Source organism: Marmota monax, unplaced genomic scaffold, assembly GCF_021218885.2.
Source record: "Marmota monax isolate L192 unplaced genomic scaffold, Marmota_monax_Labrador192_F-V1.1 WCK01_AAM20220418_F8-fsc00029, whole genome shotgun sequence".
Classification (NCBI taxonomy): domain Eukaryota; kingdom Metazoa; phylum Chordata; class Mammalia; order Rodentia; family Sciuridae; genus Marmota; species Marmota monax.
In genome coordinates, this window is record NW_026693024.1 from 12,491,651 (window position 1) to 12,511,613 (window position 19,963).

The 19,963-nt window shown below is 45.4% G+C and overlaps 1 protein-coding gene across 6 annotated transcripts in view; it reads left to right on the forward strand.

The window, feature by feature from the left end:
• Positions 1 to 421: 421 nt before the first annotated feature.
• The window catches only part of Hivep1 (HIVEP zinc finger 1), a 137,325-nt gene continuing 117,783 nt past the window's right edge, over positions 422 to 19,963 (forward strand). Inside the window, exons 1-2 of one of the 6 annotated variants that reach the window (XM_046453395.2) lie at positions 422 to 571; positions 7,133 to 7,275. In XM_046453395.2, the coding sequence (XP_046309351.1) occupies positions 7,236 to 7,275 (40 nt within the window). In that variant the 5' untranslated portion in view covers positions 422 to 571; positions 7,133 to 7,235. Of the gene's footprint in view, positions 572 to 3,462; positions 3,589 to 3,844; positions 3,948 to 4,237; positions 4,377 to 4,397; positions 6,883 to 7,132; positions 7,276 to 19,963 lie in introns of those variants that run through there. The other 5 variants (XM_046453398.2, XM_046453399.2, XM_046453397.2 and 2 more) reach the window with 5 other exon arrangements.

The window sequence follows — 19,963 nt, forward strand, 5'->3', positions numbered from 1 at the left end:
ACTGAACAAATACCATTGTATTGCAAGTTTGTACTATGGAGGGAAACCAATCCAATTTTGGAGGCCTTCTAATGTGTGTTGTAGTAGTAGTAGTAGTAGTAATAATAATAATAATAATAATAATAATAATAATAATGGCCACAGACCCAACTCTCCAAGATAGCTGGATAGTTCTTTCAGCCCAGGTAACAAAGGGAATCCTCTGCAAATGTTCTCTTCTCACTGCAGGGGTTAGAAGTGGGGATCCTTTACCGTGACCACCTGCTACCCTCGCTCCCAACTAGCATATAAAATGCTGAATATCTGTACATTGCTCTCTGCACAAAGCCTAAGGTATAAACCCATGTAGGCGGTGCGCTAGATAACATCAAAGCCCCAGGCAGGGACCAGAAAGGAGGTGTGTGTGTGTGGGGGGGGCAAAAGCAGCCAAGAGGACGAAGCGCCTCCCTCTAGCATTTCCTCTCACGCCCACTTCCAACCTAGGAGGCTTTTGGTTTCTGCTTTTGTTGTTTTAAAAATTAAAAGTTAAACCCAGGAAGCTTTGGATCAGACTTTTTGCGTTGCAGTTCGGGTAAGTTTTCCTCTCGGTTCTTTTGTCTGGCGCCTGGCTTGGGAAGAGCCTGGGCGTGGGACAGAGTTGGCAGAGCGTGCAGGGAAGGTTCTGTCGCCGGGTTGCCCAGAGGAGGAGGGGATTCGGCCGGTGGACGGGAAAGCCCAGCGCGCGCGGAGGGCGGAGGGCGGAGGGGAGGGACGGGCAGCGTGACCCGGCGGCCGGCGGGGAGGAACCTCCGGGATCTCCGCGTGGCGGTGGCGGTGGCTGTGGCGCTGCCTGGTCGCGCGCAGGGCGGAGGGCCGGGGCCGCGGGGCCGCGCCAGGGGGGAGCCCGAGCCGGGCGGGGCTGGGCGGCCGCGTGGGAACCGGGGGCCCGGGCCGCGACCCTGGGGTGGAGTTGTGCTTTCCCCAACCTACTCAGCAAGAAAAATTCGTGTAGAAGTGACATTGCCCTCCCTCAAAGCCCACAGCCCATAAGCGTTCACACGCCAGTTGGGATGGAACCCCAGAGAAATGGGCCCCCCCCCCACCCGAGAGCCTGCCTCCCCCACTTTTGCAGATAATGGTCACCCACTCCCCCATTGTTCCGGGGATTTTCAACATTTATCTCATATATATATTTATCTTCTGGCTCACCCCCCTCCCAGTTTATTTGATATATTTTGAGAACCAAAATATTGAATTTGCCACTAAACAAGCCGAAGCAAGCTACTGTATAACCTAGCTTATTTCCCTGCATTTTGGTGTCTAGGAAGTCAGAATTGTAGGCAAAGAAATTGCAGTTCGAAAATTGGAAAACTTAACTGGGAGAGTTCCGTATTGTATATATTTCCAAAAATAAGTTGAATATTGGTCTGCTGCTCGAGAAAACAAATTGAAATGCCAAAATTAATCGATTGTAATTCAAAATTGCCTGCATATTTTATTTGAAAGTTCCTAGCAACGCTAAATCCTAAATAGACATTGTGTTTGTAATGTATTTTTTTTCTGTTGTGTTCGACAACTATTGAGTAAATTATTCATGCAGTTAATATTTCTGACTTCTCCAATGACACAAACTCGACTTATTATAAAGGGACCTTTTTTATCCTTATAGATTATTAGCTATACTTTCACATTTAATTGCACGTTTATTTTTTTGACTCCAAAAACCCAGCTGGGGAGTTACATGATGTACTTCTTGTGACTGCAGTCCATTGGCTAAGCATTTCCTTTCGTAAGAGATGATTATATCAACATTGAAAATTAAAAGTTGTAGGGTTGGTATAGGCTAGCTGTCATTCTAAATTTTCACTTGGATGATCTTTGCTCCTATAGTCGGCCAAATTTTCTCTCTGGTAGGCATATTTTCCCCTTTGCCTAACATTATTTTTGGCTCTTAACTCGCCATTACTGAGTATTCCATTTTTAATCATTCCCATTCTGGGGCTTTGAGCTTTTCTTAGTTAGCTCAAATGAACTAGAGGTTGGATTTCCTCTGGGGAATTTTAGGGGTATGGGTCAGGAAAGACCCAGACATCTTTATGGAAGCCCAAGGGAACAACAACAAAAAAATTAAGTTTGCACAGCTGGCCAGCTGTTTTTTGTGGGTGTATGATCCTTTGCCATTTTTTTCCCTTAAAAGGGGAAAACAGTTTGGTTTTATAAAAGAACCTTCTTTTTTTTTTTTTTTTTTTTGCATCTTTTTTTTTCTCCCCAGTTCGAGGTGGCCCGTTAAACCACTTTCCCCTGCTTTTTAAGGGGTACATGTGGAATTTGTGAGCCCCAAACTACTAATGTTTTTAGGTCTAATCTCGAAAACGACTTTTCTTACCCAGGTCCTGCTCCTCTTATTTCTTTTCCATAATTTTCACTTCTTGCTTCCTCTACTGCTTTCTAGCAGCTGGGGTCAAACTCTGGTTTACAGTAATTACTCCCTCTTCCCCTTTCACTGCTCCCCAGCGGCGACCCAAGAGCTGGGTGGGCTGTCCAGCCCTGCACCCCACTTCTGCGCCTGAGGTGCCCTCCCCTGTTAGGACCAAGCGGTCAGGCGGGCAGGTAGGGGTTAATTGCGCTCGCAGCTTTGGCTTTGGGAAGCACCAGCGGGCTTTGGGGCGGCCTCTGGAATAACCTTGGCTTTCCTTGCTCTTTTAATAGAACATCCGCCACCAAAAAGTGGTTTCAGTTCAGGGTTAATAATATGTCCCCTTCTACCCTCCAAACCAACACCCCGCCCCCCTTTGGTTTTTTTAAGTTGTTTTTCAAAGTTAATGAGTTTCAAGTTTCACAATGATTTTCCCCTTCCCTCCACGCGTTGCTGAGGAAACCCCCTTGGGGTACCCCCCTCCCTTGTTCCTCCCCCTCCCCCAGTCGGCCCGGGCGAGGGGCGGGGCTGGGAGACCCCATGACGTCACCGGGCCGGCCCACATCCTGCTTTGGAAAGTAAAGAGACGGTAAAGAGAAACTACTGCCCCGCCCGTCCCCGCCCCTCTTCCCGGACCAACCGCCCCCAACTGCGCGACCCGGCCAGGCCTCCCCGGGCCGCGTGACCGGCTGGGCCCGCCCCTCCGCCCCCGCTCGGCGCGAGTCCCCCTTGCAAGCGCGACCCTGGGCTCCCGCCCCTCGCGTCCCTAACCCCGCCCCTCCCCCTCGAGCCGCGCCTTCCGCGCCCCCCCTCAGTCCCTGCGGCGGCCGGGCGGGGCGATCCGCGGGTGGCTGGCGAGGCTGGCGCGGCCCCGGGTCCGCCCCACCGGGGAGACCCGGGGCACGGGCTCCCAGCGAGCGCCGGCCCGGGCGGAGCAGGCGGCCGCGCCCGCCCGGCGGGTGTTCCCCGCCCCTCCCCCCGCGAAGCCCCCGCCTCGGGACGCCCCCTCCCCCGCCTGCGCCCGCGCGTCGCCACCCGCGGCCTCCCCGCCTCCGCCCCCGGGGATCCCCTGCCGCCCCGCCCACCCGCGGGAAAGCCTCGACCTTCGCCTCCCTCCCCCGCGCCGCCCGGCCCGCGCTCCTCCCGCCGTCCCCAAAGACGCCAAACGTGCCCTACTCTGTCCCGGGGGAGAGGTAAAGCCCGAGCCCGCCCACCGCGCCCCGGCTCCGGCCGTCCGCCTGCCCGCCCCGCCGTGGTGCGCGCCCCCGGCCCCGCCGCCGGGTCCCCGGCAGCCCCCTCTCCAGTCGCCGCGATCATGCCGCGGCTCGGGGCGCCGGCGAGCGCCGCCGCCTCCCCCGCCCGGCGCCTGCGGCCCCCGCCGCGCGCCCCGCGCTCCCCCCCGTCCCCCGGCCCGCTCCCCTGTTTAATATTTCAGCGCCGGGTGGTGTGAGCGCCAGTCGCCGGCCTTTACTGTGGCTGCAGCGGGCGGCGGCGGCGGCGGCGGGGAAGGGGACGGAGCCGGGGACTGGGAGAGCAGCCGCAGCTGGAGGAGGTTCTGTTTGTGTTTGGGGTTGTCAAGTGAAGGAGGGATCCCAGGCGCCGCCGCCGCCGCCGCGCGGGGGTCGCGGAGATTCCGAGCTGCGGCTGCCGCCATCAGCAGCGCAGCGCCGCGCCAGGGCCGGCTGCAGCGGCCGGGGCTCGGCCAGGCGTCCTGGCTGCAGGTCGGCGCGGGCTCCGCGGCTGGGGCGCTGCAGCTGGGGGGCGGTGGCGGCGAGGGGGCAGGACCACTTCCCCCCCTCTGGCGGGCGGGGGGTGTGCGGGCGCGTAAGTGTGAGTGTGTGTGTATGTGTGTGTTGGGTGCGCGCGTTTGTGCAACCGCCGACCTTGCAGAGGGGATGGCTGCGTGCGGGAGCCACTTGCCACTTCTGGGCGCCCTCACCGCGCGGGAGCAGCCGGAGCTGCGGTCCTGCGATCCCAGCAGGTACGGAGGGACCCTGCCTTTCAGCCGCAGACGCATTTTGCAAGAGGGTGCGGGGTGAGGGAGACCAGGCCTCGGCTTCCCAACCTCCTGGCTTTGTGGCTTTCTTTCCCTTTCGTTCTTTGCTCCAAGTGCCTGTTTACTCCTGGCCACCTGGGTAGTTTCTTTCCGGGTTGGAAGTGCGCGCCTGCAGCTGTTGGGCTGGGGGCTGCAGGTCGGGGCGCAGGTTGGCTCGAGCTCGCCTCGGGGTCGGGCTCGGGAAGGAGTTGCTGGCTGAAGATGGGAGGGGGCGGCGGCGGAGCTGGCGGCGAGGAGGAGTCTCAGGGCTGCCGCGCTCGCCTCTTCTTGTCCTCCTCCTCCTGCTCTCCGCATCCACTCCGGGTTCCTTCCTGGGCTGGCACTTCCATCCCCCCTCCTCCTGGCATTCGAAGCGCTTTGTTCAGTGCAGCGTTGCAGAGGGGTTTTCCCAGGCTCCGCCCTCCGCATTCATTCATGTTTTTTCTCCTTGCAACTGTCTTTACGCTTTTTGATCGTGTCCTGTTTTTGCTCCATGTAGTATTTATTTTCTCCTGGTAAAGGAACGGTTTATCACCTCTCCTAGTCGCTACACTGCTGCTGTCTTTGCAAATATCCACTCCCCCTAACACAAGGATTTAAACATGGGATGGACAGCTAGGGACAGTGGGTAGGCAGGGAACAGGGTAGCGGAAAGCCCTTACAGATTGGGAATTTGCATGTCTCACATTTATGGGATCACATGATTGGATTACATCGGAGTTCACGCTTTAAAAACTTCATAATATCGTGACCATTTAGAGGCTTTAAGTTTTAACAAGGAACTGAGCTCAGCATTCCTACAATTAATTAGGCTTTAATGTATCTAAATTCTCTATTGAATCAGATCCTTCCTGAATCAGAGAGTGGGTGCTTCTTTAGTACACAGAGTTGAGAAACCATATTTTTATAGCTCATTTAGCCCAGTGCTAAGTGAAATACATAGTATTGGCCATCATATTTCATATTTTTCCTCATGCAGTTAAAAATTACGAGTATTTTTGTACTACGCTAACATATAGATGTATCAGGAGTAAAATATATATCTTATTATATATACCCTATTTTTAATTCTATCTCATAGTTGAAACCATAAGATTCTAAAACCTTATACTTAGATACACTCTTTGCCATCCAGGCTTTCTTAAAGAGAATTACTATTTCAGCATTTTTGTGTGACAGGCAAAGCTCTAGTACTTCTAACAGGCTTCAGAAGCAGATAATATTTTCTTAGTTTTACCGTGAGAAGTCTGATCTTTGAGAGGTTAAGTACTTTGAACAAGGGCACACAAAAGGGTAAAGCCTGGCCTTGAACACAGGCTGGTTTGACATCAGAATATGTAGTCATGACTTTCTGTGCCATGCATCCTCTTAGGGGAGTGGGCAACCTCTGGCAGTAGCTGTTATTTCCTATAATCTCCACTGAGGAAGTAGGCACTGAGAATAACTGGGTCATATGATGCCACATTACTTAGTTGCTGATCTTAGGTTACTTAACCTCTCCAAAACTTAGTTTTCTTCTCTATAAAATGGATAAATGATAATAGCTACCTTTTCACTTATTGTTAGGATTAAATTAGGTAATGTGTAGAAAATAAGCAATTGGTAGCTACTCCGTAGGTTTTGTTTGCTTCCTATACAGCAACAGATGGGACCTCAGTTTTGAACAAAGCATTCCTGTTCCATTCTTGCCTGTTCGCTTAGTGAGTAAACATTGCTTCATGTTTAGGGCCAACATAAAAGGTTTTGCTTATCATTTTTATTGCAGGAAGTTAAAACTAAAATTTTTGCGCTGGATCCTTGAGAAAGAGTCTTGTGGAGGAGGAGACTGAGGTGGCCGATTTAGGAACATAGGTGGTTAGGTTTTAGATAGTTACCATCTAGGCATTCTGTATTGCAGATCACTCTTTAAATATGTATAAATCAGGTCAGACTAGGTTATGCTGCAGTAACAAGTAACTCCAGAACCCCTCAGTGACTTCCAATAACAAGGGATTTTCTTGTTTGTGCTTTATGATCATTTGAGTTAGTGGGACCTCAACTCTTTTGTTGGATTCATTTTCCGGAGCAGTGCATTTTCAGAGGGGCTAAATGATGTGGAAGATCTTGCTTTGGTAACTAAAGGCTTCAGTCTGGAAGTAAAAAAGATCTCTCTTCCACTTAAGAGGTCATTGGCTAGATTGGTCAGAGGTTCCAGAGTAACACTGAGAGGCAGAAAGTGTCATCCTCTCATGATCCTAGAATGGGGGACTGATACTGGGGAATAGCCATAATAGTAACTTAGGCTCACTCAATTAACTCAAAACCAGAATGGCCATGATGTGGTGCTTGCTGTCCAATAGGGCAGGTGGACTGCACACAGCGTAACCTCCGTAGCCTGATGCTATCCTCCAGTTGTACCTGGTGATGCTACTTTAAAACACAAAGTGAATTTCTTCACTCTTATCTGATAAAGGTACAGAGATTTTTTTTTCTCCCTACACTCTTATTTTTTTCCCTTCATAGTTAATAAGACCCAGATATGGGCAGAATGACCTGACCTAGGCTTAATTAAAAGTTAGTGGGTAACGTTTTGCAGTGGTGCCTGGCTTGGCTACTTTTTCTGGAGTTAGGTTAATGCTGTGCTAAGCCAGAACTATTAAGTTATCTTTTACTTTGAAGGTAATAACATTTGCTGCTTGTTTTGTCTGTTTTTCTTTTTTTAGCACGTGGATTAATTGATGTACATTGAGTTTATGGAGCCACCTTTTTGTGACCTGCTCTTCCTTCAGTTTCTAAGAAGAAGAAGGAGCTCCTGAATCCAAAAAGATGCCTCGAACGAAACAGATTCATCCTAGAAATCTAAGAGGTAAGACTCTGCATTAGTAGAAGAAAGACTTATACTAAGCCTTTGAAAGAGCATGTCTTTGGTAACCGGGAATGTCAGGTTGTTAAATACTGACCCTGGTTTACTGCGTTCCTTTGTCCTCAGGAGATACTTAATATCTGTTGAATGAATTAATATAATTTGAGGAAATTGCAGTTTGTAGCCATCTGCAGGGATTGAAGGCTGAGTTTCTTAAGAGGACTCATGTTGGGATTGAGGAGCTGGAAGTGAGTGGTTGATACTCTTTGCCAGCTGGATCACCATGAATTTTATGTTTTTATTTTCATTCCTTCCCCATGAATCTTTAGGGATTTATTTCTGTTCTGCTCTATAAGTGAGGTTAATCAGATAAGAAGTGAAGAGAGTTATAGTTGACATTTACCCTGGCCATCATTCATGAAGCTCAAAACAAATTGACTTAATTTTCCACAAGGAAGCACTGAGTCAAAAATCTGTGTATAGGGCTGGGGATGTGGCTCAAGTGGTAGCGCGCTCGCCTGGCATGCGTGCGGCCCGGGTTCGATCCTCAGCACCACATACAAACAAAGATGTTGTGTCCGCCGAAAACTAAAAAATAAATATTAAAAATTAAAAAAAAAAGAAGCATAATTTAAAAAAAAAAAAAAAATCTGTGTATAGGGCTGGGGTATAGCTCAATTGCAGAGCCTGTGCTCAGCCTGCTTTTGAGGGCTTGGGCTGAGTCCACAATACCAGACGACCCCCCCCCCCCAAATAAATAAATAAATAACTTTCATACAAAGACAGAAAAATGAGTGTTTTAAATATAAAGAGATACGTTAGTAGGAAAATATGTATCTTTGATCTGATTATTTTAAAAAATTTGTATTTCAATGTGTTTTATCAACTAGAAATAGCTGTTATCTTTTATATTTAACATTAGCAGATAATATTGCACTTATCTACTAAAGCAAAGAACTATTAAAGCAAATAATCTCAAACAGAATAAAATTTCTAGTGAAATATAGTCATGTATCTATCACTTGATAGGGCTACATTCTGAGAAACATGTCATTAGGTGATTTCATTGTTGTGCAGATATCAGAGAGAGTACTTACTTGAAGTTAGATGGTCTAGCCTACTGTGCGCCCAGGCTGTAAGGTATAGCCTGTTGCTCGAAGAAGACTACAAATGTGTAGTGTGTTACTTTGTGAATACTGTAGGCAATTGAAACCCAATGGTAAGTACTTGTGTATCTAAAGGTAGAAAGGGTGGATAAAAATATAGTCAGAGGTAAAAAGTTGTCCACCTTCTTAGAACACTTCGCAGGAGTGGAGTGTGCAGGGCTGGAAGTTGCTCTGGGGGGGGAGTCCGTGAGTGGAGAGTGAATGTGCAGGCCTGGATGTGACCGGAGGACACGGTGGCCTTTATGCACATCAGGCATGTAGGTAGGCTGCACTAAATTCACAAAAGTTCTTTATTCAATAATATCTTTATTTAGATATTAATTCAATAATACCTCACTGTGAGTTTTATTTGGGAACATAGTTTCTTGGCTTTCTTGAGCCTAGGAACAGTATTTGTTTCCTCCCTAAAAAAGTTCTAGAAGCAAGTTCAAATGAGAATTACAAGTACCAGTGTTTAATGAAGTGGGGCTTTAGATAGAGAATATTAAGTATGTATTTTCAAGTCCAATTTTAGAGTCCTGCAGAGAATGTTGAAAAATGAATGTGCATTTGCCTGTCTTCCTCACTTAGAGTCTGAAATGACTTGAGAGGGACTTCCTCTTACTGGAAACCTAGCTTACTGTTTCTTTTTTACTCTACAAAGTCTTTAAGAAGTTTTTAACATTTTGACTCTTGGAATAACACTTTTCTTAATATTCTTATTATGTAAGCCTTTTTCTATTATTAATTTTTTACTTTAATTTTTTTTTTGTTAGAAGCTAAAGACATGCAGCAGCTTAGGCAGCACAGGGCCACAGTCACTGGCCTCCCGTCTTCCCCTTTCTCATTCACTCCGTGGACGGCCTGCCAGGGCAAGAGTGGGCCCCTCCTGTGGTAACGGTGCTTCCTCGAGGAACCTCTGGAAGGACCTGCCCAACACTATTTCACAGTTAATTTTTTTTTTTTTAATATGTAGAGAAAAAAACTCTAAAATAAATGAGTTAAAGGATAATCAATACACGAGCCAGTAACAGGTGTTTATCATTAAGTCTCACACACTGAACGTGGTTGTGCTCTAACTTACACAGCCGGCCGGCCGGGCAGTAGGCTGGTTCATGCCAATGTCACAGACCCCGAGTGAGGTTCGTGCTGTGACACTGCGAGGTGATGGGGACTTTTCAGCTCCATTTTCCTCTTATGGTACCTTGTCCTAAAATGTGTTTTCTAGTTGACCGAAATGTCGTTAGGTAGCATGTGACAGAAACATTCTTGAAGGCCATATGTGCAAGGTAAGAAATAATTTAAAAATCAAATAAATTAATTGAAAATATTCCTTGGAGCAATAAGTCAATGAGTCACCATGAGGTATTGTTTGGAAATGTAGTCAGTTTATTGGCCTCCTTGAGTCTGGGAACAGTGTCTGTTTTCTGCCTGAAAATGTTCTAGAACCAAGTTCAAATTGAGAATTATACCGGTGTTTAATGAGGTGCGACTTCGATGGAGAATATTGAGTATGGTATTTCAAAGCCTGATTTTAGAGTCATATGGAAAATGTTGAAAACAATGTGTATTGGTTTGTCTTCCTCACATGGAAACTGAAATGACTTTGGCAGTGACTTCCTCTTTTCTGGACTCAGGGTGCCTGCTGAGATGGCATTTGGAGCCCTGAGCCCTGCTTTTTCGGTTTCTGTCCAGAGAGGGCGCCCTGTTTCAGTTTGCCCCAGGCAGCCTGCGGGCTGGCTGCTGCTGCCCTGGTGAGCACGTGGGAGCTGAGCTGTTTGCTGGCCAAATTAAGTCATTCTGAGACTTACCATGGTTCAGCTCAGGATTTCTCAGCTTCACAGTGGTGTGAAAGTGATGTGCCAGGGCTGTGGCGTGTGTGGGCGTGTACTCCCAGTAGGTACTTGTGAGGCTGAGGCAGGAGGATCACTTGAGGCCAGGAGTTTAAGGCCAGCCTGGAGAACTTAGTGAGACTCCTTTTCAGAACAAAAGAAGAAAAGGAAAATTCAATAAAACCAAACTTTGGGCCTGGATGTTCCCTCAGGCCAGTGATAGGCAGTCTGATTCTGTGGAAGTGTTGGGTCACCAGGGGAAACAGCCGGTGCTCCCCTGTGGGCGGTGTTGCTCGCTGGGGCGAGGTGTAGAAGGTGCACTTTCAGCTTTTGATATTTTTAATTTAGGGTAGGATCAATGGGGAATGACCCTGTTGTGGTCCAGGAGCCTCTGTACCTGGTTAATCTGAAAGCATTACTCTTTGGGTCATAAACATTTAAACTCTATTCTCTATAATATTCAAATATCGGTTATGTTTGAATAGGAAAACTTGCGTCTTTTTGAAAATACAGTAGTTTCAGAGTTTTCAAGGAGGTTTTGAAGCACGTTAAATTCTAGCCCATCATCAAGAATCTACAAAGTTGCTGAACTTAGGCAGTTATGAATCCCGGAGAGGATGCTGCTCTGACGGGGCAGTGGGGCAGACTTCCTGGAAGAGGAGATCTCTGAGCCACTGGCTCACTCGGCGGGGCTGGATGAGAGTGAAGCTTGGTCACTGCTGGGAAAGACCGCAGGAGATGAAGGAGAAAGTGCTGAGCTGGGACTCCTTAAAATCTCTGCCAAATTCTGTCCCTGGGAAGAGTGGGGGTGGGGGTGGGGTGGGGAATGAAGTGAGTGGGGAACCCTGAGCTGCTGAACTGCACTTTCTGACACCTCTCTTGTGCCTCACTGACAGTTTGGCAAGTCAGGTTGTGCCTTACCTGAGATCTCCTGCTGGCTTACAGCAGTCAGCGCTCCTACAGTTAAGTGTGAAATGGGGGGAGAGTAAATCAGAAATCCAGACCCGGAGCCACTGCCCAGCTTGCTCCCAGTGCTGCCGCCTCAGTGTCGGGTGTTTGTGGAACCCATCGCCTCCTTAGTGGCCTCCTTGGATCATAGTCTGTGGAGTATTTGTCTTTGCATGGTAATTAAGTCAATATTAAAAACCTGATGTCTTAAAAAAAATCTTAGGGAGATGTTACGTTTCCACGGCAGTTTTAACTCTCGGTACAAGCTGTCACTGATTTATTCTCGGTTCTGCAGCTGGGCTAGGTGTATCCCTGTGGATGTGCAAAGCCACAAGATAACAGTGTTTTTCTGGAATGGGGATTTTACTTGTGGAAACTGTTTACGTGTGTGTGCACACACATATACACATATTGAAGTATCAGACAAGAATAAAAAATTGGACCCTGAGATCATTCATGGATGAGGGTGAAATGGGCGTGTATTTTAAGATCAGGCATGCACAGGACATGTTGCCCTCTGGATGTGGGGTTTCCACATCTGCTCTTCGGGGTTCTTTGGTAGGAGAGTTTGAGAAGAATTGGTATGTTCAGGGCAGGAAGTAAATTTGGGGCATAGCTGAGGCTGTTGGGCCGGATGGGTTGTCTGTCCACTTCGTAGGCCTGGGGCACTGTGCATTCAGTCTCCTCCCTGTGTCCAGGAGGAAACTTCCTCTCTGCCACCATTCCCACCTGTGCAGCGCAGCTTCACCAAGGACAGGTCAGTGGTGAAACTCAGGATGGGTTTTATCCTTAGTGAATTTGAAGAACTTTGGAAGACTGGGAGAGAGGCACTTCCTGTTCAAAAGAAAGGCTTAGTGCTGGCCTGTGTTCCCCGAGAAGGCCTGGCACACTCCAGGGCCCCAGCTCCCACGGTGGTCTTGGCGAGGTGACCGTAGAACCAGCCCATGGGACCAGCAGTCCTTCCTTGCCCGTTGCTCCTCCTGGGGTGGCACTTGTCCCCACTGCCTTCCAGGTTTTTGCTTGGACTCTGGGTTCATGTGCCTTGAAGGCACTTGTGACTTGCAGAGGGTTCTCTGCCTGTCCCTGGGCCAAGAGCTCTTTTTGTGCTCTGCTCATCATTATTGTGAATATCTTTCAAAGTTTTAGAAAAAAGGAAAGAGGTATTACCTATTTTGTTTTGGGACATAAGGTTTTAAAGCCTCATCTACTTTAAGATTGGGAGTCCATGTGGAAAATACGAATATTAAACCTTTTGTGGAACAAATTTTGAGAATTTGATGTGGCTGTTTTTTGGTTTTCATTGGTTGAATATATTTGTCTCTGAATACGCTGCCCAACATGGGAACTTTTCCTCTGAGAGCCAGCCCTGAGAGTAGCACTTGGGGTGGTCAGGTCATGGCCACCATCACACAGGGGCTCGGAGAGGTGCCCACCTTATGAGATGGGGTGCCGTGTCTGGAGTTGGCCAGGGAGACTGCGAAGCTTGATGACTGGTCATCTGCCATTCCCGGAGCTCAGCATGCGGATCCAGCATTTCTGTGCCTCTGGAAGGAACCTCTTCCCCTCCCCGTTTCCACTGTTTTCTTACTGTGTAGGAGATGTGTTTGCTGAAGACCTCTCCTCATTTTGAATCCTCCTGCTTCTCTTCTCTCTTTGTCCCAATTGCCCCTGCCTCCATAGACAGACAGTGTCGTGGGCCACATGTGCCTTGCTGTACTTGTGATATTGTATTTTAATGATTCCTCACAGATCTGTGATCTTAGCTGGACTATAAATATGCCAGAAGAGACTATTTTGGTCATCTGTGCTCATCAGGGGAATATTTAGATGTGTTAGCTTTTAGCAAGATGATTTGTACTCATGAAATTTGTTTATGTTTTTAAACCTTGAGTAGGAAATGCTTCTGATGTTTAATAAAAAGTCTATGGTTTAAAAAAAAAAACTTGTGATAAAACAGAATTTTAATTGCTCGAGCAGATAAACCAAGAAGTTATTACTAACTTCACGATGAACATTAAGTTTTACCATAGGATTCCTAGAGTTTATCCCTTTGGTACATTTGATTAGAATGAAGGTCGAGTTTGGCCTCGTGGTGTGGTTAGCTAGATGTGGCCTTGGAGAAGCCTGGATTGTAGGTTTCCTCGTCTGTAGAGTGATGGAGATTGTGAAGAGGAGAGAGCATGGCAGCTGCATTCATCCTCAACAGAGCTGACCAGGGCAGGCACTCAGTACAGACAGCTGTTCTTCCTAAAAAACTGGTTTATGTGAAACTCGGGATGCATGTGCTTCCTAGAGGAAACAGGCTCCCCGTGTCAAACCTTTTACTGCAGTTTATGCCACACAGAGGAGGCATATCTGTGCTCAGCTTGATTACTGACGTGTCCCTTTCTTATCCTGACTCTTCCAGGCTTGGGATCTGGAAGAGGGAGGTCAGGGCAGAAAATAATTTTGGAAGGAAAATTCTTAGTAAGTGTGCCACCTCCTTTATTTCCCACTGAAGCTCCTTCAGACCTTGCCCTGTTTGTGGCGGAGTGAAATGGAGGGCTTGTTTCCATCTGGCTGCAGGACGCGGATTATGAGTGTTTTTGTTATATTGAACGATTGTAAGATATCTGACATCACAGATCCGACGGGATTGAAGTGAAGGGCTCTCTTTAGCTGCCCAGATGGGTCCCATCTCATTCCCTGCTCTGCCCTGTGAGACAGGAGAAACTCAGGCTGGTTTTCAAGATTAATCTAAGGTGAATGTTTTCATTTGCAGTCAATTTGTGGGCCTACTTTAGTGGTTTTTATGAAATCTACCACATACACCATCTCTTATGTTCACTTGTTAATGTAGGGATTATCCTATTGAGTTTATGAGTAGAATAGTTTTAATATTAATGATTTCTATGTGGAATTCTAGCTGTTTATATGTTCTTCACATTTGAATATTAGGTTGGCAGTTCCGGTGCTGACAATCAGAAATCTTGTAGGAAAACAACCTCATAGCTTATTTAAAAATGACAAGAAATTCTGTGTATGACTGTGGAGAGAAAGGAAATAAAAATTTAAAAAATAGTCTTTGGTGATGTAGGTGAAAAAGCCACTGATGGTATTAGGAGCTGTCATGTGAATAGCTGACATGGTGTAGTCGGACTAGGATACAATGTGAGACTAGATTTAACATAGCAAAACCTTTCTGTAGATAATTATTTTCCATCTCATGTTGAGAACTTATTTGATGCTATTAGAATGCTTATTAACATTAGCCAAATGCTTTTTTGAAAGCAAATATAAAATGTAATAAGATGATTAACCAGAGTAATGATTTTATTTTAGAACATCTTTGTACAAAATATGTTCTGATGAGGTATAATTTTATCTTATTGAAGAATAGAAAAATACATAATGTGCATAAAAATCTCCTATCATATACAAACATTTTTAAGCTCCACATTTAGAATGCAGTAATTTGAACAAGTCTGGGCTAATGTTGGTTCTCGTGTTGTATACAAAGATATTTTATGAATAAATTAAGTCCTTTATTTTTCATTCACATATTTAATTTCTTTAAAACATTTTTGCAGTATTCTGCATATTAATTAAATATAAATTTTGCATATTATTAATATGCAAATTACAAAAGATGCCACAGATTACTGTTAGTCATTGTTCACTAAGCACTAAAACTTTAAAACCAAATAGGGTTCTTTTTTCTCAATGTTCAAGCCATTTTTTCAGAAAGAAGGTCTTTTTGACTATTAGGCTTTAGGCTGATCTTTCATGATTGTATCAGTTTTGACTTTCTCCATTTTTTTTTTCTACGACTTTAAGATGAAAAGTTTTGAGAAGATTCTTTGAAATTTTCTCCTATGAATTTTGCTTTAGACAGTATTCTAAGACTGTGCTATTGTGCAGAAGTCTTCAAAAAAAAATACAAAGCGATCACAAAATATTGGCAACTCTTTAACTAAAATTACTGTGTAGTTAACTTAGACGTCCCTAAGTATGCGGTGGAACTGTGGTAGTCCTAAAGAGTCACTCTGGTTTTTCTGGGGCTTAGGTGTTTCTGTGAGTCCGGATGATTAGAGTATGCATTCAGCCAGACATACTGATGGTTTTGAAGAGTGCTTGCATGTGCTTATCTTCCAGTTCTTTCAGATTTGCCAGTGACGAATAAAGATAAGTGCTTCACAGTTATAGTATCCAAATAAAAGTAGGTCAGACATACAATCAGGACAGTGTGTGACAGTCTGAAAATGGGTAAGAAGGGAAAGGAGGTGAGCTGACACACCAGGATCTGGAGGGTGGTTGCTTGTGCCTAGTGGACAGGTGGTGCTTCTCTGGGAGGATCATACAGGTGTCATGGTGGGAATGGGGACCTTGGAGACCTCGTAGTTAACCTCCTCACTACAGATGAGGAATGAATTTCTCTAGAGAGGAATTTAAGTGAGTTGTCTTGGAGCAGATCATTTGTTTCTTGTTAAGATGAAGTTTGTGGGGTCTTCCTTCTGGTTTTATTTTTCTTTTCTTTAAGACAGAGTTTGAAATTTCAGCTGTTAGCTGAGATGCTTAGATGTCTCACTGTTGCCCAGGCTGTCCTTGAACCCTTGGGCTCAAGTGATCCTTCTGGTTGGCTCCCAAGTAGAAGTAGCTCGACTGCAGGAGCATGCCACTGTGCCTGTCTCCAGCTTTTAAAAATCCTGTTGCTTCTCATAGTTATGGTTTGCTGTAGGCTAAGGGGAAGTTTGCTCTGTATAGTTTTTGTATGATGTTGAAAAGAGCTACTTTCCGCCAGTCTGTGTACTAGTATCCAGTCAGAGTGTTTTTACGTGCTTGCTTGCTCACTTCGTCATTACAAGCACAGGAGATAGGTGCTGCTTTAAAGATGTGGGAGTGAAGCACAGAGATTGCTCTCAGCCCGGGGTGCATAGCTGGTGTCCCTATCTCCAGTGCCTCTGCTCTGACCTTATGCTTTCCCTGCCATGTTGACAGTAGCAGCTGGTTCCTGATCAGTGAGGGCTTCTAAATGCTCTTTAGTTATCAAATAAAGCTTTATTAAGCATACCTCATAGAGCTGAGGTGACTCAGGAGGTCAGAGTTAGAATGATTTTTTTTTTCCCTTTTAAGTCTTTGGTTGTTGAAAGTCCCTTTCAGAGTTGTGTTTGTATACATTACTCCAAGTTGGATTTGCTATCACAAATGGGAATTTCCACGCTCTTTAAAAGACCATTAAATACCCTTGCTTGCATGATCTGCTTGAGTTATATGTGGTGGAAAGTAGAAGTGTCTTACTTAAAATGAAGAGCGGCAATACTTAAGTGAGAGTCTTGGCTTAATGGTCGAAATTTCTGACATGAAGTGTTAGTATTTCTGGGGAAACCAATGTGAAAACGTTAACAGTTTTAAAAATATTTATTTTTTAGTTGCAGTTGGACACTACCTTTGTTTATTTTTATGTGGTGCTGAGGATCAAACTCAGGCCCTCCCATGTGCTAGGCGAGCACGCCACCGCTGAGGCACAACCCCAGCCCAACAGTAACATTTTCAGCAGGGTACAGAATATAACATCCTATAATTTGTTCTTGTAATGTGTACAGTAGAATGCAGAAAAAGCCTATTGTTTTTGATGTTCGTGGACTCTTTCACTTTGCAGGTATAGATGAAGGGCAGAAGAAGAACTACTTTTAGGGGGTCAGATCAGAGTAATTCCATTTTAATTCTAGGAACAGTAACACTGATGGTAGACTATGCTGAGAAACCGAATACCTGCCTTTTTAATGTAGTATGTCTCCAAGCACAGGAAGAAGATCCAAGAGTAGTGTAACCCAACAAAGATGACTTCAGACTGACGTGGTGCACGCAGCACACAATTCCCAAAGGCAAACAGAAAGAAAGCAGTGTCAGTGGGATAAACCGACAGGGAAAAATACTTCTTGGAGGGGGCCAGTTTTTTCTCAATGAAAACTTGAATGAGGAAGAGTTTAGATATGGGTTTGAGAAAAGGAGAGATTGGCAGGGAAAATAAGTTGTTTTGAGACTTGGGTAGAAGAGAGAATGGGAGAGTTGGAGTTGTAGAAGGGGTTGCTGATTGTGGGTCCAGTTTGCTTGATTAGAGGGGGTTTCTCAGAGACCTTGATCTTAAAAAAGAAAAAAAAGGACCAAAAGAGGAAAGAAAACTTCTTAGATTTGATATGTGGATAACTTCTTAGATTGTTTATGGAAATGATAAGATTACCAAGTGATGTGTTTTAATACTACTAGGTAGGTGCTAAGTACTTAAAGAAAACATATCGGAATAGAAAACATATCGGAGTCTGTGCACTGTCTATAGCATGCTTTAAAATTAACAAGCATCCTTGACACAGGGCACGGTATTTGCTGATATTCAAGGAAGGATGGCAGTTAAAAGAGTGATCTTTTTTTTTTTTTTTAATTTTCCTAGTTCATAAAATCATCATGCATATGAAGAAGCCAGCACAAGCACAATATGTCATAACTTTAATTGAGCTGCTTCTTTGTGAACAAGACTTGGGTGGTGGGGGTGAGTGTTGACCTGGATTTACTTTTCAGTTTTAAAAAGCTGTTATTCTAGGGCAGGGTCAGCAAACTGCAGCCCACTGGGCCAAATCCAGTCTCCACCTGTTTTCCTAAGTCAGGGTTTACTGGAACATACCCGTGTCCACTTGTTGACTTACTGTCATGGCTATTTTCATGCACCAGCATCAAGGGTCAAGTAGTTGCCTGTGGCTCACAGAGCCTAAAATATTTACCCTTCGAAATAGAGACTTGATTTAACTTATAACCCCCTTTATATTTGGAAATAAATAAGAACGTTAACATCTTTCTGTAGAGGAGTGAAATATAGGGGGTCCTACAGCTACTGTTTTAGTAGGGGTGAGTCTATCGATTGCTCATCAGGGCAAAGTCATTGTTGCCTGTGTCCAGGGAGGAGTTCCACTGGCGGTGGGTCCACAGTGGAAGGAGGAGGCCTCTTGGAGGAACTAGTCAGTTTGTCCTTGATGTTCGCTCTTTCATGGAAAGATAACCTTTTCTCATGACAGCAGTTTGCTGCCTCAGTCATTCTAAGTGGAATGCTTTATTAAGACATAAGTACTTGGAGCAATGCCAGTAGCCCCCCCCGCCCGCCCCGTGCAAGTGTGCCCTTTAGTGATGCTTAGTGAATGGACGGAGTTGGGCAGGTGCACCAGCATGGGGCATGGACCCTGTCTCCTCCCCCGAGTTCCTTGGGCCGGTGGGTTTGTGGTCAGTCCACATGGCCCTGCTCCAGGTGACTGCTGCTCTGCTTTCTGCCATTTCTGGACTTTGAGTAAGTCACATCTCATGGTGTGTAGGTTTTACATTTAGCTTCTTCCATTTAGAATAGTATGTTGCAGCCATCTACATTTTAGCATGGGTTAGGACTTTTGTTACTTTTTATTACTGAGTAACATTCTTTTAGGTGAATATACCTCATCTCATCTGTCCACTCAGCAGTGGGTGAACATCTGCAGTCCCTTCAAGGTGCAGTGAGATGGGCAGTTTTCAGATCTCAGTTGGGTCACTTGGTGGACGACGTCATTCTACCTATTATTATACAGAGATTCTGGCTGGTGGAGGGTTATTGTTTGACCTGTTTTTTCCTGTCCTCTTACTTTGAACTTTTTGCTTACAAGGACCAAGTCTTGCCTCTGTGGACACCTTGCTGTTGGGATTGTCATACCTGGGGTGGCTCCGTTCTGCCATATTCATGTAATTGCTCTTGGTTTCTTCTATTTGGCTATTTCTTTTTTATTCTCTTCAGATTTTTGTTCCTCTGTTCCACCTGCATTGCCTTTTTCATGTTTGATATTTTTGTGAACTTTTGATTTTTCTTTCTTTTTTCCTACTGTACTTTTGATTAGTCTTCTTACTGATTGCTCTGGAAATTGAGACATGCATCAGAATGGACCACTGACTGTGAGAATGGTGCTGACGGAGCTTGGGCAAGATGGGGGAACTGGATCCAGAATTCCTTTTCTTCCCCTTCTGTCATGCCATGTTTGGTTCCTATGTGCTTAAATCTAGCTGTGTAGTATTAAGTTACTGCTTATACGATCTGATTTTTTAAAAAAATTGAGAGACGGTATGAGAAAAAATGTTATTAGAGTTTTACTAACTCCTGGCATATTGATTCGAGTCTGAACTACCTGCATATTGATCATTTGGGGCACTCTTTACTTCTTCCTGTGAATTTGTTGTGATCTTGTGTTACTTGGTTCAACTTAAAGGATTTCTTACAGCATTTCTTGTAAGGCAGATCTTCAAGGCAAAAATTTTAAAAATTCGTGGAAAGTCTTTATTTCTCCTTCAATTTTGAAGAATTCTGGGTTCATAGGTGGTGGTGGTTTCCCATCTGCACCCTGAACATTCCACTGTCCTCTGGCGCCTGTAGTTTCTGATGAGAGGTTAGCTGTTTATTGTTTCCCCTGCCCCCGTGTGTGAGACGAATGTATTTTGCATGGTGCTTTTAGGTTTGTTTTTTCTTTATATTGACATTTAGATGTGGATCTCACTGTGCCTATCCTAGTTGGAATTCGGTTGAACTTTATGGATATCCAGAGTATTGTTTTTATTTTTACCAAACTTGGGTATTTGAGGCCATTATTTCTTTAAATGTTCTTTTCCTCCCCTTGTTCCCACCCATCACATATATAGGTATCAAAGGGTCGTTGTTTTCAGGACCCTCCCCTCAGCTACCAAAATCTACAGATGCTCAAGGCCCCTTATATAAAATTACACACC